Source organism: Neophocaena asiaeorientalis, unplaced genomic scaffold, assembly GCF_003031525.2.
Source record: "Neophocaena asiaeorientalis asiaeorientalis breed wild unplaced genomic scaffold, Neophocaena_asiaeorientalis_V1.1 scaffold91, whole genome shotgun sequence".
Taxonomy (NCBI): Eukaryota; Metazoa; Chordata; class Mammalia; order Artiodactyla; family Phocoenidae; genus Neophocaena; species Neophocaena asiaeorientalis.
Window position 1 is genome coordinate 1,896,988 of NW_020173198.1, and position 15,864 is coordinate 1,912,851.

At 56.5% G+C, this 15,864-nt stretch overlaps 2 protein-coding genes across 4 annotated transcripts; both read left to right on the top strand.

The window, feature by feature from the left end:
• The first annotated feature begins 739 nt into the window (after window positions 1-739).
• On the top strand, window positions 740-5,936 carry ALDOA (aldolase, fructose-bisphosphate A). Of its 2 annotated transcripts, none has more exons than XM_024744580.1 (9): window positions 740-786; window positions 3,216-3,342; window positions 3,427-3,638; window positions 4,111-4,165; window positions 4,296-4,456; window positions 4,804-4,887; window positions 5,006-5,180; window positions 5,345-5,544; window positions 5,633-5,936. In XM_024744580.1, the coding sequence occupies exons 2-9, from the start codon at window positions 3,231-3,233 to the stop codon at window positions 5,726-5,728; spliced, it is 1,095 nt and encodes a 364-aa protein (XP_024600348.1). In that variant the 5' UTR covers window positions 740-786; window positions 3,216-3,230; the 3' UTR covers window positions 5,729-5,936. The 2 variants fall into 2 exon arrangements, with proteins under 2 accessions (XP_024600348.1, XP_024600349.1); XM_024744581.1 differs by lacking the exon at window positions 740-786 and adding an exon at window positions 1,618-1,886.
• A 2,340-nt stretch (window positions 5,937-8,276) lies between these two features.
• PPP4C (protein phosphatase 4 catalytic subunit) lies at window positions 8,277-15,735 on the top strand. Of its 2 annotated transcripts, none has more exons than XM_024744498.1 (9): window positions 8,277-8,403; window positions 8,635-8,796; window positions 12,291-12,342; window positions 12,873-12,923; window positions 13,147-13,248; window positions 13,863-14,036; window positions 14,129-14,255; window positions 15,042-15,231; window positions 15,317-15,714. In XM_024744498.1, exons 2-9 carry the CDS (start codon window positions 8,699-8,701, stop codon window positions 15,444-15,446), a joined length of 924 nt encoding a protein of 307 aa, XP_024600266.1. In that variant the 5' UTR covers window positions 8,277-8,403; window positions 8,635-8,698; the 3' UTR covers window positions 15,447-15,714. The 2 variants fall into 2 exon arrangements, with proteins under 2 accessions (XP_024600266.1, XP_024600267.1); XM_024744499.1 differs by lacking the exon at window positions 8,277-8,403 and adding an exon at window positions 11,143-11,247 and having other exon boundaries at window positions 8,661-8,796; window positions 15,317-15,735.
• The last annotated feature ends 129 nt before the right edge of the window (window positions 15,736-15,864 follow it).

Sequence of the window (15,864 nt, forward strand, 5' to 3'; positions counted from 1 at the left end):
GGCTCCCTGCAGAGTGGGACTCAAGGAGCCCTCCGCCAGCTGCATGGCGGCCCCTTTGGAGGGCCAGAAGAGAGAGTGGCTGGTGCTCTGCCAGGTGCCCCTGCCCTCCTCTCCCCCTCCCCAAGTAAATGATCGTATTTGAAGGTGAGGGTGGGGGACACTGCTCACCACAGTGAGCATTATGGGACAAACTTGGGCCTTGAATATCAGGGTGTAGGGGTACCCCAGGCACACCCTGTCCATGGACTCTTGGTTATTCTGAGGTGTGAGTGTAGTGCCTGCATCTGCTCTCCCTCTAAAGACACAGGCTCCGGAGAATCACAGCAGCCAGCAAGAGGCCCGGAGTCAGGGGAGCAGAGGAGGCAGGGAAGGCCACGGATCTGAGTCCCCTACCCTCCTTCCCTCCTCACAGATCCCTGTCCAAAGATTTCTCCTGACAACCTTTTGAGGGCCTCAGTCTGGATTTCCAAGGAAGAAATTTCCTCTGAAGTACTGGTGAGTGGGCAGGGGACCCTCCCCCCACTCCCAAAGAGGCAGGCCCACAGCTTCCTCCCCATCCTTCACTTTAGGCCCCCAGCTGGCATGAATGTCAGGAGCTTCAGGTTTCGCTAAATATAGATCCCCTGCCAGGGGATCTGTGGCGAGGAAAGGGCAAGGGTCACCGGAGAAGGTCGGGGACATTGGTTGGGGGTAGGGCAGGAGCTGCCTTATAACCCAGCGCGGGTGTGGCCTGACTCACTCGCTGCCGACCAGGCTCTGCCCGCTCCTCCGGCCTCCTCCTCGCAGGTGGGCGCCACCAGGACGGAGCGGGGGTGGGGCTGGGCTGAAGGCGTCGGGATTAAGAGGGGAGACCTGGCGGGTAGGATGGGGAGGCTAGAAAAATATCTGGGAGGCTGACAGCTGGGGGACGGATTTTATTTTGGAGAAGGAAGTCAGTGCCAGGGAGAAGTTTCGCAGGGACTCTGGCCCCGCATCCCCAGACTTGCTTGGGCAGAGCGGTAGCCGGCGGGTTTCCGCTGGGTCTGGCTTTCGGGGGTCGGCCCGGGCGGCGGGAGCCAGACCCGCCGGAATGGGGCGCAGATGTCTCCCCGCGGGACGCCCGGAACCGCTGCCGCCTCGCCTCCGCCCCTTGCCAACCCCTGCCGTCTCCTCGCGCTCCCTGTGCGTGCCCTCGCCGCCCTCTCTTCCGCCGGGGCTCGCAGTCGCTTGACCTCTGGGTTCGGTTACAACGCGACGCACGCTGCCTCGGCGCAGCCGGAAGCTGGGGCTGCCCCGGGCCGCTGGACTGGGCCCATGGCGGGGGAAGCTGAGCCTCAGTCTTCTCGGGCTGTGCCACCCGCTTTTCCCCGACCCGACCCCCACCCCACCCCCATCTCTGCCGGTGCCCCAAATCGGCTGAGTCACAGCGCCCCAAAGCACGCCAAGCAGGGGTGGGGGTGGGGGGAGGAGAAGGGAGAGGGAGGGGAGGGCCCCCGCGACCCGCGGGATGTGGCCCGAGTCACGTCCGAGGGGGACGGGGCGGGGGAAGGGATCGTGTTCTCGCCGCACTGTCCTCGCCCAAGCGCCGCCTCCGGGCTTCGCCTTTCGGGGGGCGGACTCTCACACAGTCCCTCGCCTGCAATTGGACGCCGGGGCGCCTCCGGCCCCCTGCAAAGGGAAAATCTCCGCGGAGGGTGGAGCGGTGCCTTTATAAGGCGCGGCACCACCTCCTACCCGTCCGCCCCCGCGCGCCCCCGCCTCGGGAGCTGAGTAGGCTGCGTTCCCCTTGGAACGCGCCTCAGAATCGGAGTCTCAGTGACGACTGCCGCGTTCGCTCCCTCAGTCCACTCGCCAGCCCGCGGCTCTCCACCGCTGCACCCCGCCAATCCGCCCCTCTCCTGTGCCAGGTGAGCGCCCCTCGCCACGTGCGAAGGTCAGGGAGAGTGTCGTGGGGAAGGATCCGGAGTGTAGTGGCGGGTCGGGCGTCCGCGCGGAGCCCCCCATCCGGGCCCAGCATTTCCCCTCTCCACCACCACCCACACCTGTGCTCCTAGCCCAGACTCCCCAACTCTTCCAGCTTGAGCTCCCGCGGTTTGCTGCGCAGTCCAAGGGCCGCTCCGCGCTGAGTCACGGCAGGGAGGAAGGAAGCAGGGCGAGATGAAGTACCATTTCCCCCTCCCCTTTTCTTGTTAGGACTCTTGGTGCAAGTATTATGGCCCCTTTGCCTCTGCAGGGATCCTAGGAGGCCCCGAGGGGTGGGGGCCAGCTCATGTACTGCCTCAGGGTTCCCGAAAGCGGGTGGTTGGTCCCTGTCCTGGGAGACGGGTGCCCCCGCCGAGGAGGGGAAACCCCTCGGCAGCTTCTGATGCCCCATGAACACTTTCCCTATTTTTCTTTATCGGGTGACCTTGATTCTGAGCCTGGAACAGCCGCAGAGCAGACATGAGCATTTTTCAGGGGAGGGGGTGGGCGCTTGCCTTTCCTCCACGTTCTCTCACCCTGTACGAGCAGTGAGAGCGACAAACCACCCCTTTCCTCCACCTCGGGCTAGGCTTCCTCTGCGGCCCTTTTCTGGGCTTCTGATGACCCTCCTGCCTTTTTCCTAACACCCTTTTTCTAACAACCTCCCCCCACCGTAGGGGGACAAGCCTGACCTTGGGGTGTCCTTGAGGCCATGGAGCCTGAGCCAGCCCTGGGATCTCTGCAAGGAACACTCCTGTAACAGTCAGAAGATCTGGGTGCTACGCTCACATCTGGCTCTAGGGTTGGGGTGTGGCTTGAAACACAGACCTTTTCTCTTTTTAGGCTCCTTTCAAATGAGGAGGTTGGGCCTTCTGCCTTCTGCACAGCCTCTAATTCTAAAACCCTCTGGTTCGGTTTTGCTTCCAGGCAAGGTGACCCCATGGCAGAGCGCAAGCCAGGAGGGTCCGGCTTCCACGTGACTTGCCTGTCCATGGCTCTGGCCTATTGCCTTTACCCCAGATGCCAGTATACAGCGCTACCCTCAGCTGGGCAACACCCAGCAACAGAGTTAGGAAAGGTACAGGAGGCAGGCCTAGTATAGGGAAGTCAGGTGTAGGGGAGAGCTGGGGACAGGAAGTGCCCCAAGCCCTGCCAGTTGTGGGGCAGGGGAGGTAGGGAACCTTTGCCCTGACCTCCAGGCAAGGGGCCTTGCTTGTTGGGAGACCACGGGAAGACCCTGCTAACTAGCCTTCCCTGCTCTATCTCCTGCCCAGGCACCGACAGGCACCATGCCCCACCAGTACCCAGCACTGACCCCGGAGCAGAAGAAGGAGCTCTCTGACATTGCTCACCGGATCGTGGCTCCGGGCAAGGGCATCCTGGCTGCAGATGAGTCCACCGGTGCGGGCAGGACACAGTGGGAGGAGGGCCCCAGCTTGGGGGTGATACGCTGATCCCCTTATTCCCACGGATGCTTCCCTCCAGGGAGCATTGCCAAGCGACTGCAGTCCATTGGCACTGAGAACACCGAGGAGAACCGGCGCTTCTACCGCCAACTGCTGCTGACTGCCGACGACCGCGTGAATCCCTGCATTGGGGGCGTCATCCTCTTTCATGAGACGCTCTATCAGAAGACAGATGATGGGCGTCCCTTCCCCCAAGTTATCAAAGCCAAGGGCGGTGTTGTGGGCATCAAGGTGAGGGGGCTAGGCCTCAGGGTGTGAGATGTAAGATGGATCTGGGGGAAAGAAATCCGGAGTAGCAGGCTGGGGGATGAACTTCGGGTCGGGAGCCTGGAGACTCGGGTGGAGTCTGCCCCAGATCACCTCCAAATCGTGTGTAAAAAAGCTAGAAACATATGGGACCTGCTTGGCATTTTTAATCCTTGCAATTGTGAGAGGCAGGTGTTACACTTATTATACAAATGAAAAACCAGACGCTCAAGGCCATGAAGTGTTTTGCTCATAGGGTTAGTAAGTGGTAGGAGCCCCAGCTCTCTGTGTGTGTCCTGCTCTATAGGATCAGATAACAGCGTGACTATGTGAAACATTTGCAAACCAGGAAAGATACTTGAGAGATGAAGTAAAGCTGGGACAGGGCGGGGCTACAGAGGAGAAAAGGGCACTAGAGATCACTTCCCTGTCCTGTGTTGTTGCCCCACTCCAACAGGTAGACAAGGGTGTGGTACCCCTGGCAGGAACAAACGGCGAGACAACCACCCAAGGTGAGAACCGTTTAGCTCCCGGCCCTACCCACCAGCCCACCCAGCTCGGTACCCCTCTGGGTGCCCAGGGTGTGTGGGAGCCACGTGCCCCCTCCTCTGCCATTCTTTGATTCCTCCATCCCCTCTACAGGGCTGGATGGGCTGTCGGAGCGCTGTGCCCAGTACAAGAAGGACGGAGCTGACTTTGCCAAGTGGCGTTGTGTGCTGAAGATAGGGGAACACACCCCCTCCACCCTCGCCATCATGGAAAACGCCAACGTCCTGGCCCGTTATGCCAGCATCTGCCAGCAGGTGGGCCTGTAGGTCCCCAAGAGGCCACTTCCCACCTCTTTCCATTCCAGCGTGTCAGCTAGCCTGCCACCCATGTGTCAGGCTACCTACCTTCCCCCAGGCAACTGCTCCGGATCCTCACCAAGCACGAGGCTTGGGCCCATGGAGGGCTCTGCAAGCAGAAGAGCAGAATAGGGGTTGTGCAGGTGGATCTGGGGAGATGGCTGATCTCCTGCAATCGGCCAAGGGCTGTGAAGCCAGGGGTCTCTGTCGTCATGGAGATAAGATCTTGGTCAGTGGCTGTGGAGAGCCGTAGGTGGGGCTCTGGGTTAGGAGGCCTCAAGGCTGCCCTGTCTCTCACCCCACAGAATGGCATTGTGCCCATCGTGGAGCCCGAGATCCTCCCTGATGGGGACCATGACTTGAAACGCTGTCAGTATGTAACCGAGAAGGTAGGTTGCCTGCCTGGGCAGTGAGGTGGGCTAGAGAGCTGGGCTGGGGGCCCTGGGGCTGACCCCCGTAACCCCTCCCTGCTTCACCCCACCCCACTTTGGTCCCGCCCTGCTGTAGGTGCTGGCTGCTGTCTACAAGGCTCTGAGTGACCACCACATCTACCTGGAAGGCACCTTGCTGAAGCCCAATATGGTAACCCCAGGCCACGCCTGCACCCATAAATATTCTCACGAGGAGATTGCCATGGCAACTGTCACAGCGCTGCGTCGCACAGTGCCCCCCGCTGTCCCTGGTGAGACCCACACCCTCATCTTGACCTCTGGGAGGTAGACAGACTGTACCCATAAACCTTGTGCCCATGTGCTCTAATTTCCAGGTCAGCTTCTAGGGCCTCCTACCAGTCCCCCGGGTCTCTGACTACAGCCCCTACCCCCATTTCACCCCCTTCTTCTACAGGGATCACCTTCCTATCTGGAGGCCAGAGTGAAGAGGAGGCGTCCATCAACCTCAGCGCCATCAACAAGTGTCACCTGCTGAAGCCGTGGGCGCTGACCTTCTCTTACGGCCGAGCCCTGCAGGCCTCTGCCCTGAAGACTTGGGGTGGAAAGAAGGAGAACCTGAAGGCTGCCCAGGAAGAATACGTCAAGCGAGCCCTGGTGAGGATGGGGCAGGAGGTGGGCAGGGTGCTGGGGTGGATGGGATCTGAGAAGGAACCTTCTCACTCTGGCTCCTCTCCCCTTTTAGGCCAACAGCCTTGCCTGCCAAGGAAAGTACACCCCAAGTGGTAAGGCGGGGGCTGCAGCCAGTGAGTCCCTCTTCATCTCTAACCATGCCTACTAAGCGGAGGTGTTCTAAGGCTGCCCCCTCAACACTCCAGGCCCTGCCCCCTCCCACACTCACTTTTGAAGAGAGGGGGCCTCGACCAGGGCTCCAGGCTGCTCTTTCCCGTCACTCTTGCCTCCCTCGTGACACTGATGCCTGGTGTTGTCTGTGTACGCTAAGTCCGCCATTTCCAGCCTACTGCCAATAAACAACTATTTAAGGGGGAGTCTGTTGTCCACGTCTGTGGTGTCTAGGGCAGGGGAGGGCTCGGGGAGGTGGCAGAGCCCAGAGGAGAAAGTGCCCTTGCATTATGTTCTTCCTTCTTGAGCAGAAAAATAGGTGAAGGAGGTGGACTTGTTTAATCCTTGCCCAGGGCTTCAAGAGAAGAGCTTGTGAATTTTCTTCCAACCACCCAGTGCTCTGTTCCTTCTACCAGCAGCATCTGATAAGGCTTACAGTGGGAAGCGCATGTGTAACTGCTGGTCTTAGGAGGCTGCAGCCTCAGCCTCAGTTTTAGGCCCAGAACTCACAGGGGTAGAAGGCCCCTGTCACAAAAAAACAGCCACTGACAGAAACTAAGATTTCCTGAATCTATAGACCATACAACATGATAAGTATTCTACAGGAGTAGGTACTGTTATTCCCAATTTGTCCTTAAGGCGATCTTGCCTCACTGTTTCTTGGTTGAAACAAGATTATTAATGCATGTCTTCTTAATCTGCACTGTTAAGCTTGTTTGTTTTCCCATCTTAAAAGGAGATGGGATTAGAACTGACTTCTTAGACTCTGGGCTGTGGAACCCCTTGAAGAACCTGGAATCCTCTCTGACATCCACTTCAACAACACAGACACACACACACAGAACTGTGGAGCTCAGGTTCCGGGTTAAGAACTGAACCTCTGTGGCTTCCGCATTCCATGAAGCCAGAATGAGGGCCCTGCACTTCCCTATACCGTGCTTTGAACCCTTCTCCGTTCACCCAGGCTGGGGTGTAATAGTAACTATATCAGATCTTTTTGGGTATTAAAGATCTTAGTCATAACCAACGACATAGTCCTGCCACTTCCCAAATTTCATGATGTGGACCATTTCCTGTCTGAGCTCTCCTCTAGAGGGGAAAAAAAAACTTCACCTTTCTCATCTCTGGACCTACTGAATCCCTATAGTCACTGCATAGAAACTTAGTACCTTGTAGGAATTTAAGAACTTAGTCCTTTACCTTTCTCTGCACATTTGCATCTGTTGCCTACATCCAAAACAGAACTGGTGTCTAGTGCCCCTTAAAACTGTGGCCTCACTTCTGTGCCTAGCCTCACTCAGCTCTCTGTGAAACAGTCTGAAGTAAAGCAACTAGAAATTGAGGGTCCATAGAAGATAGCAAAAAGGACATTCCAAAAGGACTGTGACACCAGGAAGTTTGTTTAAAGACCAATCACTTCCTCCGCGTGCAGCAAGAGACTAGGGAAGCAGAGGACATCAAATGTCAGTTTGGGATGTTTTATAAAGTTTCTAATGACAAAGCGCCAGAAAGAGTAAGTGATAGAAGAAGAAACTAGAACTGAGGACATAGCTTTCCTGGGTTCAGATTTCAACTTTGGGGACTTCCCTGGTGGTGCAGTGGTTAAGAATCCACCTGCCAATGCAGGGGACACGGGTTCGAGCCCTGGACCGGGATGATCCCACATGCCGCGGAGCAACTAAGCCCGTGCGCCACAACTGCTGAGCCTGCGTGCGCCCTAGAGCCCGCAAGCCACAACTACTGAAGCCGGCGTACTGTGCTCCACAAGAGAAGCCAGCGCAATAAGTCCGCGCACTGCAATGAAGAGTAGCCCCTGCTCACCGCAACTAGAGAAAGCCTGCGGGCAGCAACGAAGACCCAACACAGCCAAACAAACAAAAACTTCAACTTCGATTCAAACCCAAAGTTCTTAGCTATGCAACCATGAACAAGTTACTTAACCTTTTTAAGCCAGTTTCCTCCTCTAAAAAAAAAGTAAAACTGCAGACAATAAGCAGCTGAGGGGTTTCAAAGGGACCATTCTGGAATCGGGGAGGTCATGTTAACTGAGGTATAGACTTGGTGTGGGGAAGGTGGACTCCTCCACTTCTAATTTCGGAGGTCCTCCACAGCAGAGACTTCTGTGGGGCCCTGGAAAGAGATCCGGACTGGAATTCCTTCACCATTGAACGAATACTTCTGTATGCCAACTGTTCCAGGCCTTGTTCAAAGTAAGCACTGGGGCTGCAAGTGTTAACAGGGCAAAGTTCCATCCCTCAGGGATTGTAATGGGGGAGGCCTGCTAAAACAGGTGAACAAAAACGTGTAACTTAAAGTTACAGGGTGGCGTCCCGGCTCAGCTCCAGTATCCCTCACTGAGATGGGTGGACAGGACTGAGGTCCCCAACATCCCTCGCAGCGCCAATCGGCTTAGCCCACAATCACTTCCGTCCGCTTGTTGCCGACATCCGGTTCCTTGGGCTCATTTCCCTTCCCAGGCTTGAGTGGGTGGGGTAAGGGCGCGGCGTGGGAGGGGGAGTGTGTGTATGACGCCACGTCCGGCACGCGGCGGAACTAGTCTTCCTCTGCTTCCGCGGCGGGGCCGGAAGTGGAAGCGGTGGTGGCGGCGGCCCAAAGCGGAGGGAAGGAGGAAGACAGGGACCCCCGGGAGCCGGAGCCGGAGTTGCCGCGGCGGTAATAGTCTGAGACCCCTCTAGGCCACCGTCCCCAGCGCGGGCCCTTTGGGCTCGACGGGAGTTAGCTGGGGTGCTGCCCGGCCTGTGGGACGCTGGGGGCCCGGGAGCCGATGTGAGGGGAGGCGGGAGTGGGGAGGCCGGGCCAGCTCCAGAATCGAGTTGCCCCCGACCCCGACCCGGCGCCCCCTAGGGACACTCTGATCCGCGGGCTTGTCTTCGCCTTCCCCAGGAGACCCCTGTGCGGTGCGGAGGGGGCGGCGGCCCCGGCTCTGACCCGCGCCGGGGGGTGGGCCATGGCGGAGATCAGCGACCTGGACCGGCAGATCGAGCAGCTGCGGCGCTGCGAGCTCATCAAGGAGAGCGAAGTTAAGGCCCTGTGCGCTAAGGCTAGGTGAGTCCTGTGGCTCCGGGGAGGAGAGGCCTGGGGTTCCGGCCTGGGGCAAATCCAGCTGAGAACTTTGGGCCTGGCTCCTCCTGGAAGCTTTCCTGGAGGAAGCGGAATAGGGCCTCTTCTCTCGAGGAGCAGCCAGCCTGTTGGGGGAAGACAGACCTGGATGAAGTCACTTGAAGTATTAGATGATGTGTTTTCAGTGGAGTTAGTTACAGAAAGTACTTAGGAAGCTCAGGGAAATAACCCTGTCTGTCTGGGGGGGGAACAGAGAACGTTTCTTGGAGGAACTTTGGGATAGACCTCGAAGAATAAGATGATAAAAGGGAGTGTCAGCAAGAACAGGAGTTCAAGGCAGAAAAGCTAAAGACTCTGTGGTTTACAGTGTTCTTTTAATTCCAATAACAACCCTAAAAGGTGGATGGAATTTATCCTGTCTTACAGGTGAGGACTCTCATATTCAGCAATTAAGGGATGGATCGTGAAGCCAGTTCTCCATGTCCTGTCCCTTTTCGGGCCATAATGCAAGAAAGTGGAGTTGGATCACTCTCATATTCATTGTGGGAGCCTAGGAAATAGTAGCCAATAAGCCAGAGTAGAATTAAGCAAGGTGTGGAGGGAGGCCCAACTCAGTTCTGTGGCAAGTAGGGTGATGTAGTGATTAAGAACCAGGTTCGGGAATATGATGGCACTAGGTTGGAATCAGCTCTGCCAACTTCCTCGCTGTGTTGGTGATGTTGAGGTCTCTGAGACTCCGTTTCTTCATGTGGGGATAATAGTACTCTATAAGATGGTTGGTGCTTGGGGTGTGCTTAGCATAGGCTTTGGTAAAATGTAAGTGCTGGACAAACGTTGGGTGTTACTGAAATTATTTTGTAGGAAGAGGGCAATGCTGGTACGGACAGAAGTTATTAGAGAAGGATTGTAAGAGAAGGTGGCCTTGAAAGGTGAAAATAATTTGGATGGCTGATGGGGGCAGGCCCAGTGAGGAAGGGCATTCCTAGCAGGATGAGAATAGGAGTGGAGCCCTGAGATGTGTGGGCAGCGGTGAGGAGACCAGTTACCTGCCTCCTGAGGAACTTTCCGTGGCTTCCACCATGCTGGAGAATTGTGGGGATAGTGCCAGCAGAACTACCCCACATTGATGGAACAACAGGCCCACTGTTAGCCTGGCCTTATACTGGCAAAGAACTTATATCCATTTCCTTCCCACAGCCGTCCTGTGAGGTTGGAATTATTAGGCCCATTTTACAGAACAGGAAGCTGTGACTCCTTGAAGCCTAGTGATTTGACCAAGGCCAGCCAGAGAGAAAGTGGCCGTCCGGCTCTTTGCTTGGCTTTGCCCCACACAAACCTGTAACAGCCGGACAGGTCCTGCATGGATTTGGTGAACAGGCAGGGCCTGCTTTTAAATGCTCATCTGTGGCTCGTCATGTATTCAGTCTTCATTGCTCTTTGCAGCCCTGTGGAATAGGCAGGGCATGGGGTGAGTTTTTCACAGAGAGGACACTGAGCCTCAGAGAAGATAATGTCTTGCCCCTGGTCTCACAGCTGATCGGCAGGGAGCCTGGTTTTGGATCCAGGTCTTTGACCATACTCCACGCTCACTGACAGCCAGGCAGACAGACATTTAGACTCTGTGAGAGGCAGCAGGGGGCTACTGAAGGGTGGAAGGGTCCTGCCCAGCTCCTAAGATGGAGCTTGGAGGTATTAGGCTCAGGCCTGAGGTGGCCATTGTTATCCCAGGCCCAATCTGGAGGAGGACCAACTCTAGCACCTGGCCATGGCCTCCTGAGGACCCACCAGGGGCCCAGGCTGAGGCTGGTCGTGTCAGGAGCTTTTGCTTGCTCAGAGGGTATGGAGGCTCAAAACCTTGGAACTACAGAGGCCTGGGAGCTGAATTTGCTCTTGTGAAAAACATCAGCATATTAGAACGGCCGAGGGTTTTGAATCGGGGGTGGTCTTCGGTATGAAGTATAGCCTTGTCACCTATAAACAGTGTGACCCTGGTCAAGTCACTCTACATCTCCAAGTCTTTGAAATCCTTACGGAGCCTGCATGAGATTCTTCATATCCAGGGTCAGGGTCTGGCGCTTTGGTCGGCAGTGTTCGTTGTGGAAGTGAAGGTGAGCAGGTGTGAGCCCTGAGAGGGCTGGTGATGTGCTGCAGGTGACAGAGCTGGGGCCTGGTTCCCACGCTGTGCTGAGGCCTTGCTGGCACTGAGGTAGGTTGCAACCCAGAGTCTGTGGAAGGGGCTGGTATAAAGTCTCAGGAAATTGGGTCCCTGAGGTTCCAATTCAGCCACTCTCCAGCTTTGTGACCTCGATTCTGCCCCTTTTTTCTCTAAAGCCTCAGTTCCTTTGTCAGATGAGGATGGAAAGAACCTCCCGAGTCAGTTGGAAAGGTCCTAATGAGCAGTCACGTGGCGGATGTTTGGCACAAGACGCAGTACAGGTGGGAGAGCCTTGCTGCTGTTTGGCCCCTTGGGCCACCGCCAGTGCCTCCTGCCACTCCTGGAAACCGAGGCACACCTCCCTGGAGCCACCTTAGTTGTACAGAGCACCCTAAGCCCAGGGAACTCCTGGTCTTGTGGGAGGGAACTGGCAGAGAGAGAGGGCTGAGCAAGTGCCTCCCACGTCAGACTAGCTTGGTAAGGGCCACACTCTGGAGCAGGCTGCCTTGGTTCAGTTTCTGCCTGTGTGACGGGCCGCTTTCTTCATCTGAGCCATAGGAGTCATCACAGTGCCTGCCTTCGAGGGTGGTGGTTTGATTACCTGCCTCATCTGTGCAGAGCTCTTACTACCGTCCTGGCACGTGGTATGAACTGAAGTGTTCACGGCTGCTGTGATCATCAAGGACAAAATCTAGAAACACGGCACTACTTACTATTAGGTGTCTGTAACGGACAAAGCAATTTCATGTCAAGCTCACTCAGGTAGAAGTTGACTGCACTGCAAGGAGAAAGGGAGGACAAAGTCCTCACTTCCTCTAAATAAATAATAGAAAAGCATCAACAGCGTATCACTTTGAAGGTGCCTCCGACGGCCGGCCTGCCCAGGGCACCACCCCTATGACTTGGGACAGTCCGGGAGGAGGCCCCTGTGGTGGGGAGAGAAGGGCTGTAAGAGCTCAGCCAAGGGCACGGTCTCTGAGCAGAGGGCCCTGTGGAGAGGAGGAGGAGGACATCTGTTTTCTGGGAGTAAGCGCTGGCTGTGTGAAAGGGAGCAGCATGGAGGGTCAAGGTCGGGAAAGTCCCAGACTCCTTGCAAAGGCTGAACAAGAGCTTGGGCTTTGGCCTGTTGGCAGCAGGGAGCCACACACAGAAGGGTCTCGAGCAGTGGGGCCGTGGTCAGGCTATCCTGGGGAAATTGCACACCTCCGACCTGCCCCCTAGAGGTTCAAGGACAGCCTCATATCCTCCCCTACCCCGCAGAAAAGGTCAGGAATAGGGTTGGGCTGGCTCGGCTTTGGTGACCCTGGTCTTCTCCTGTCTCCAGAGAGATCTTGGTGGAGGAGAGCAACGTGCAGAGGGTGGACTCGCCAGTCACAGTGAGTACCCGCTGTCCCTCCACAGCCTGGCTTGGTCTTTTAGGCACGTGGTCATTCCCGTTAATCTTGTGGGCTCTGAGGTCTACCCCTCATCCCTGAGAGCCCCATCTTCAGGGGAGCTTTGCTAGAAGAATTGGCTGTTATGGGCAGGGTCTTTGGAGTCGTTGGAGGGATGCTCTTGACCAGGGCAGAAGAACTCAGTTTGGTGAGTGATGACTCCATGTGTTCCTATGTGTTATTAGTGACTTTATTCTGGGTGCCTGGTGGGGAGTAGGGAGAGGAGGGGGCCAGGTCCTCTGGGAGCTGCAGGTCTAGCTGGAAAGAATTGGCTCTAGCTCTTACCCCCAGAATAGTTGGCACTCAGTGCGGGATGGGGGGATTGGAGTAGGAGAGTAGATTTTTGGCCCTGAGAAGCAGAGGCTTAGCCGAGAGAGATAAGGATCTTCTCAAGCAGTGGGTGTTTTGAAGGACAGCCCCTGGTAGCAGAGGCTTTCGGACTGTTGAGTTTCGACCTGCTTTCTCACTTCCAGGTATGCGGTGACATCCATGGACAATTCTATGACCTCAAGGAGCTGTTCAGAGTGAGTGTGGGGAAACAATGGGAAAGGTGACCTGGGGGATGACTGGAAGACCCCTTTAACTGAGAGTGGAAACTTTCGAGTTTGGTGAGTGGAGTGGAGGCCAGAGGCCCCTAGTCAGGTGGGCCCATTGTGAAAGAAGGGCCTCGACTTGACTGGAAATGGGCCACCACAGTGGGTCGGGGACAGTTTAGGACCAAGCAGAACCTTCTTCCTCCCTCCCCAGGTGGGAGGCGATGTCCCTGAGACTAACTACCTCTTCATGGGGGACTTTGTGGATCGTGGTTTCTACAGTGTCGAAACGTTCCTCCTGCTGCTGGCACTTAAGGTGGGACCCCCCGACTTCTGGACCCCAGACCTGGGCCACCTCAGGCCTGACCTGTCTGCATCCTTTCTGCCCTCATCTCCTGCCCATCCACCCCCAACTCTTGAGCTGTGCTGCTGGTGACGGACACATTCTGCTTGGGTGGTCAGAGAAGCTTTCCTTGACTTGGGGACATCTGATTGGGCCCCGGGAGGATGAGGTCAGAGGGACGGCATTGTAGGGGAGGAAATAGAGGCTCATCCAGTTCAGGAAGTGGCAAGGAGTTGAGTTCAGCTGGGTGCATTATCCATTGGGGGAGAGAGGCTGTAAGGGACCAGATGACAAAGTGCTCTGAGTGTCTCGCTAAGGGCTTGGTCTGTACCTGGTGGATGAAGGAGGGGCCATTAGGTTTGTAGTTGATGTGAGGGGGGCAGGAGGTGGGAGAGGATTCAGCTTTGCATCCTCTGGAGGAGGGACTGGGAGTGTGTGAGGTGGATGTAACACAGTTCAGGCAGAGGTGACATGAATCTGGGCCACGGCAGTAGTGATGAGGATGGAGCGGGGCTGGCAGATGTGAGGACATCTAGGAGCATGAGACAGAGCCTCGACCCCAGGCCTGGCATGGTGCCTACCTCCAGGTTCGCTATCCTGACCGCATCACCCTGATCCGGGGCAACCACGAAAGCCGTCAGATCACCCAGGTCTACGGCTTTTATGACGAGTGTCTGCGCAAGTACGGCTCGGTGACCGTGTGGCGCTACTGCACTGAGATCTTTGACTACCTCAGCCTGTCGGCCATCATCGATGGCAAGGTAGGCCCGCCACACAGCTCCCGGGGATGGGAGAGATGGAAGAGGCGCTGGGCCTCAGCCTCCCTTCCCACCTGTCTCGCTCTCCCCTGTAGATCTTCTGTGTGCACGGGGGCCTTTCCCCCTCCATCCAGACACTGGACCAGATCCGGACAATTGACCGAAAGCAAGAGGTGCCTCATGACGGGCCCATGTGTGACCTGCTCTGGTCCGACCCTGAAGGTGAGGGCAGGAGCTCTACTCCTAGTTTAGTGGGTGACTGAGGGGGTCCTGTGGTTAAAGCAGGTGCCTTGAAGGGACAGCCCGAGCCGGTGAGTTTGGGGCAGAGCAGAGCGGGGCTGGTCCTCACTGGCGTCCGTGCTTGATGGCCAACTGGCTGGCACCCTTGAGGAGGAGGAGAACATGGGGAGCTGGGTGCTTTGAGCTGGGGGATTGGTGGGGATGATTGTCATTGCTCAGGGGCTTGTTGAGGAGAAAATCATCGGCTCCCTGAATGTGAAGGGGCTTCCGCAGAGGTCAGACTCCCAGAATGGTAGCCCCCTGAGGACCCCCCACTTTGTGGGCCTCCTCAGCTAGTATGGAGCAGAGCCGGGATGAAAGCCAAGCCTCCTCATCCCCGTCTAGGGCTCTTGTGCTGTAACAGCAGCCCCTCGCTGCCCTGTTACTACCTCCCCGCCGGCTGGGCAGCCCGGGGTCACAGGTGCTGTCCTGGTGTGGTTACCGTCAGCACCTCCTTTCGCTCTTGTGTGTACCTGTTTGGACAGTAAATTACATGGTCACCCTGATGGTGAGGTGGCTCAACTATCAGGAAATTCTTTCTTCTTTGGAGCTTATCTGCTTCAGCATTTGCTGTCCTGCCCCCAGGCTCCCTCAACGCATTTGGGCCCTGTGCTCCTGCTGCACAGGCCTAACTGGGGGAGGGACAGGGCACTCTCCTGCAAAGGGCCGCGGATAGCCACTGATGCCCTGAAGACACCCTCTCGGCATCCCTACCCTCATCTGCCTCAGACACAACAGGCTGGGGCGTGAGCCCCCGTGGGGCTGGCTACCTATTTGGCAGTGACGTGGTGGCCCAGTTCAATGCAGCCAACGACATTGACATGATCTGCCGCGCCCACCAACTGGTGATGGAAGGTTACAAGTGGCACTTCAACGAGACTGTACTCACTGTGTGGTCGGCACCCAACTACTGCTACCGGTGAGCTGCCTGGGCTGGGAGGTCGAGGTGGGGATCTAGGCTGACCTGACCCGCTCCTTTAACACTGCTGCCCTCCGACTTCCAGCTGTGGGAATGTGGCAGCCATCTTGGAGCTGGACGAGCATCTCCAGAAAGATTTCATCATCTTTGAGGCCGCTCCCCAAGAGACACGGGGCATCCCCTCCAAAAAGCCCGTGGCTGACTACTTCCTGTGACCCCTTTGGCCCCTGCCCCCTCCAGCCCCTCTGGCCCCTGGACCACTGTGACTCTGCCCTCTTCAGACGAAGGCTGGGGGGCTGTCCCCGGCTATGCTGTCCCCCCAAAAGAGGGCACTTCGCGGGTGAGGACTTTTCTGGAGAGGCTTGGAGCCTTGGCTCCATGTTCCTCCTCCTGTGTCTCCCCACTTGAACCGTGAAGTTTCCAATAATTTTTTTTCTTTTTTTTTCTTTTTTTTTGTTTGTTTTTAGATAAAAATTTTGAGAAGAAAAAAAAAAAAAGAAAAAATCTAATAAAAGAAGAAAAATGGTCTTTGGGTTTGTGTCAGAATTGATTGGGGATGAGCAGTGGTGCCAGTGCAGCCTGGTAGACGTCAGGACATTGACTGCCCTGGAACCCCAGTCCTGCCAGCAAGGT

Bases quoted from the DNA above. Each gene is read 5' to 3' on its own strand.
- ALDOA (XM_024744580.1), top strand. From the start codon at position 3,231: ATGCCCCACCAGTACCCAGCACTGACCCCGGAGCAGAAGAAGGAGCTC. The intron at 3,639-4,110 runs GTGAGGGGGCTA...CCACTCCAACAG, and splicing joins GCGGTGTTGTGGGCATCAAG to GTAGACAAGGGTGTGGTACC. The intron at 5,181-5,344 runs GTGAGACCCACA...CTTCTTCTACAG, and splicing joins AGTGCCCCCCGCTGTCCCTG to GGATCACCTTCCTATCTGGA.
- PPP4C (XM_024744498.1), top strand. From the start codon at position 8,699: ATGGCGGAGATCAGCGACCTGGACCGGCAGATCGAGCAGCTGCGGCGC. The intron at 13,249-13,862 runs GTGGGACCCCCC...GCCTACCTCCAG, and splicing joins TCCTGCTGCTGGCACTTAAG to GTTCGCTATCCTGACCGCAT. The intron at 15,232-15,316 runs GTGAGCTGCCTG...TCCGACTTCCAG, and splicing joins GCACCCAACTACTGCTACCG to CTGTGGGAATGTGGCAGCCA.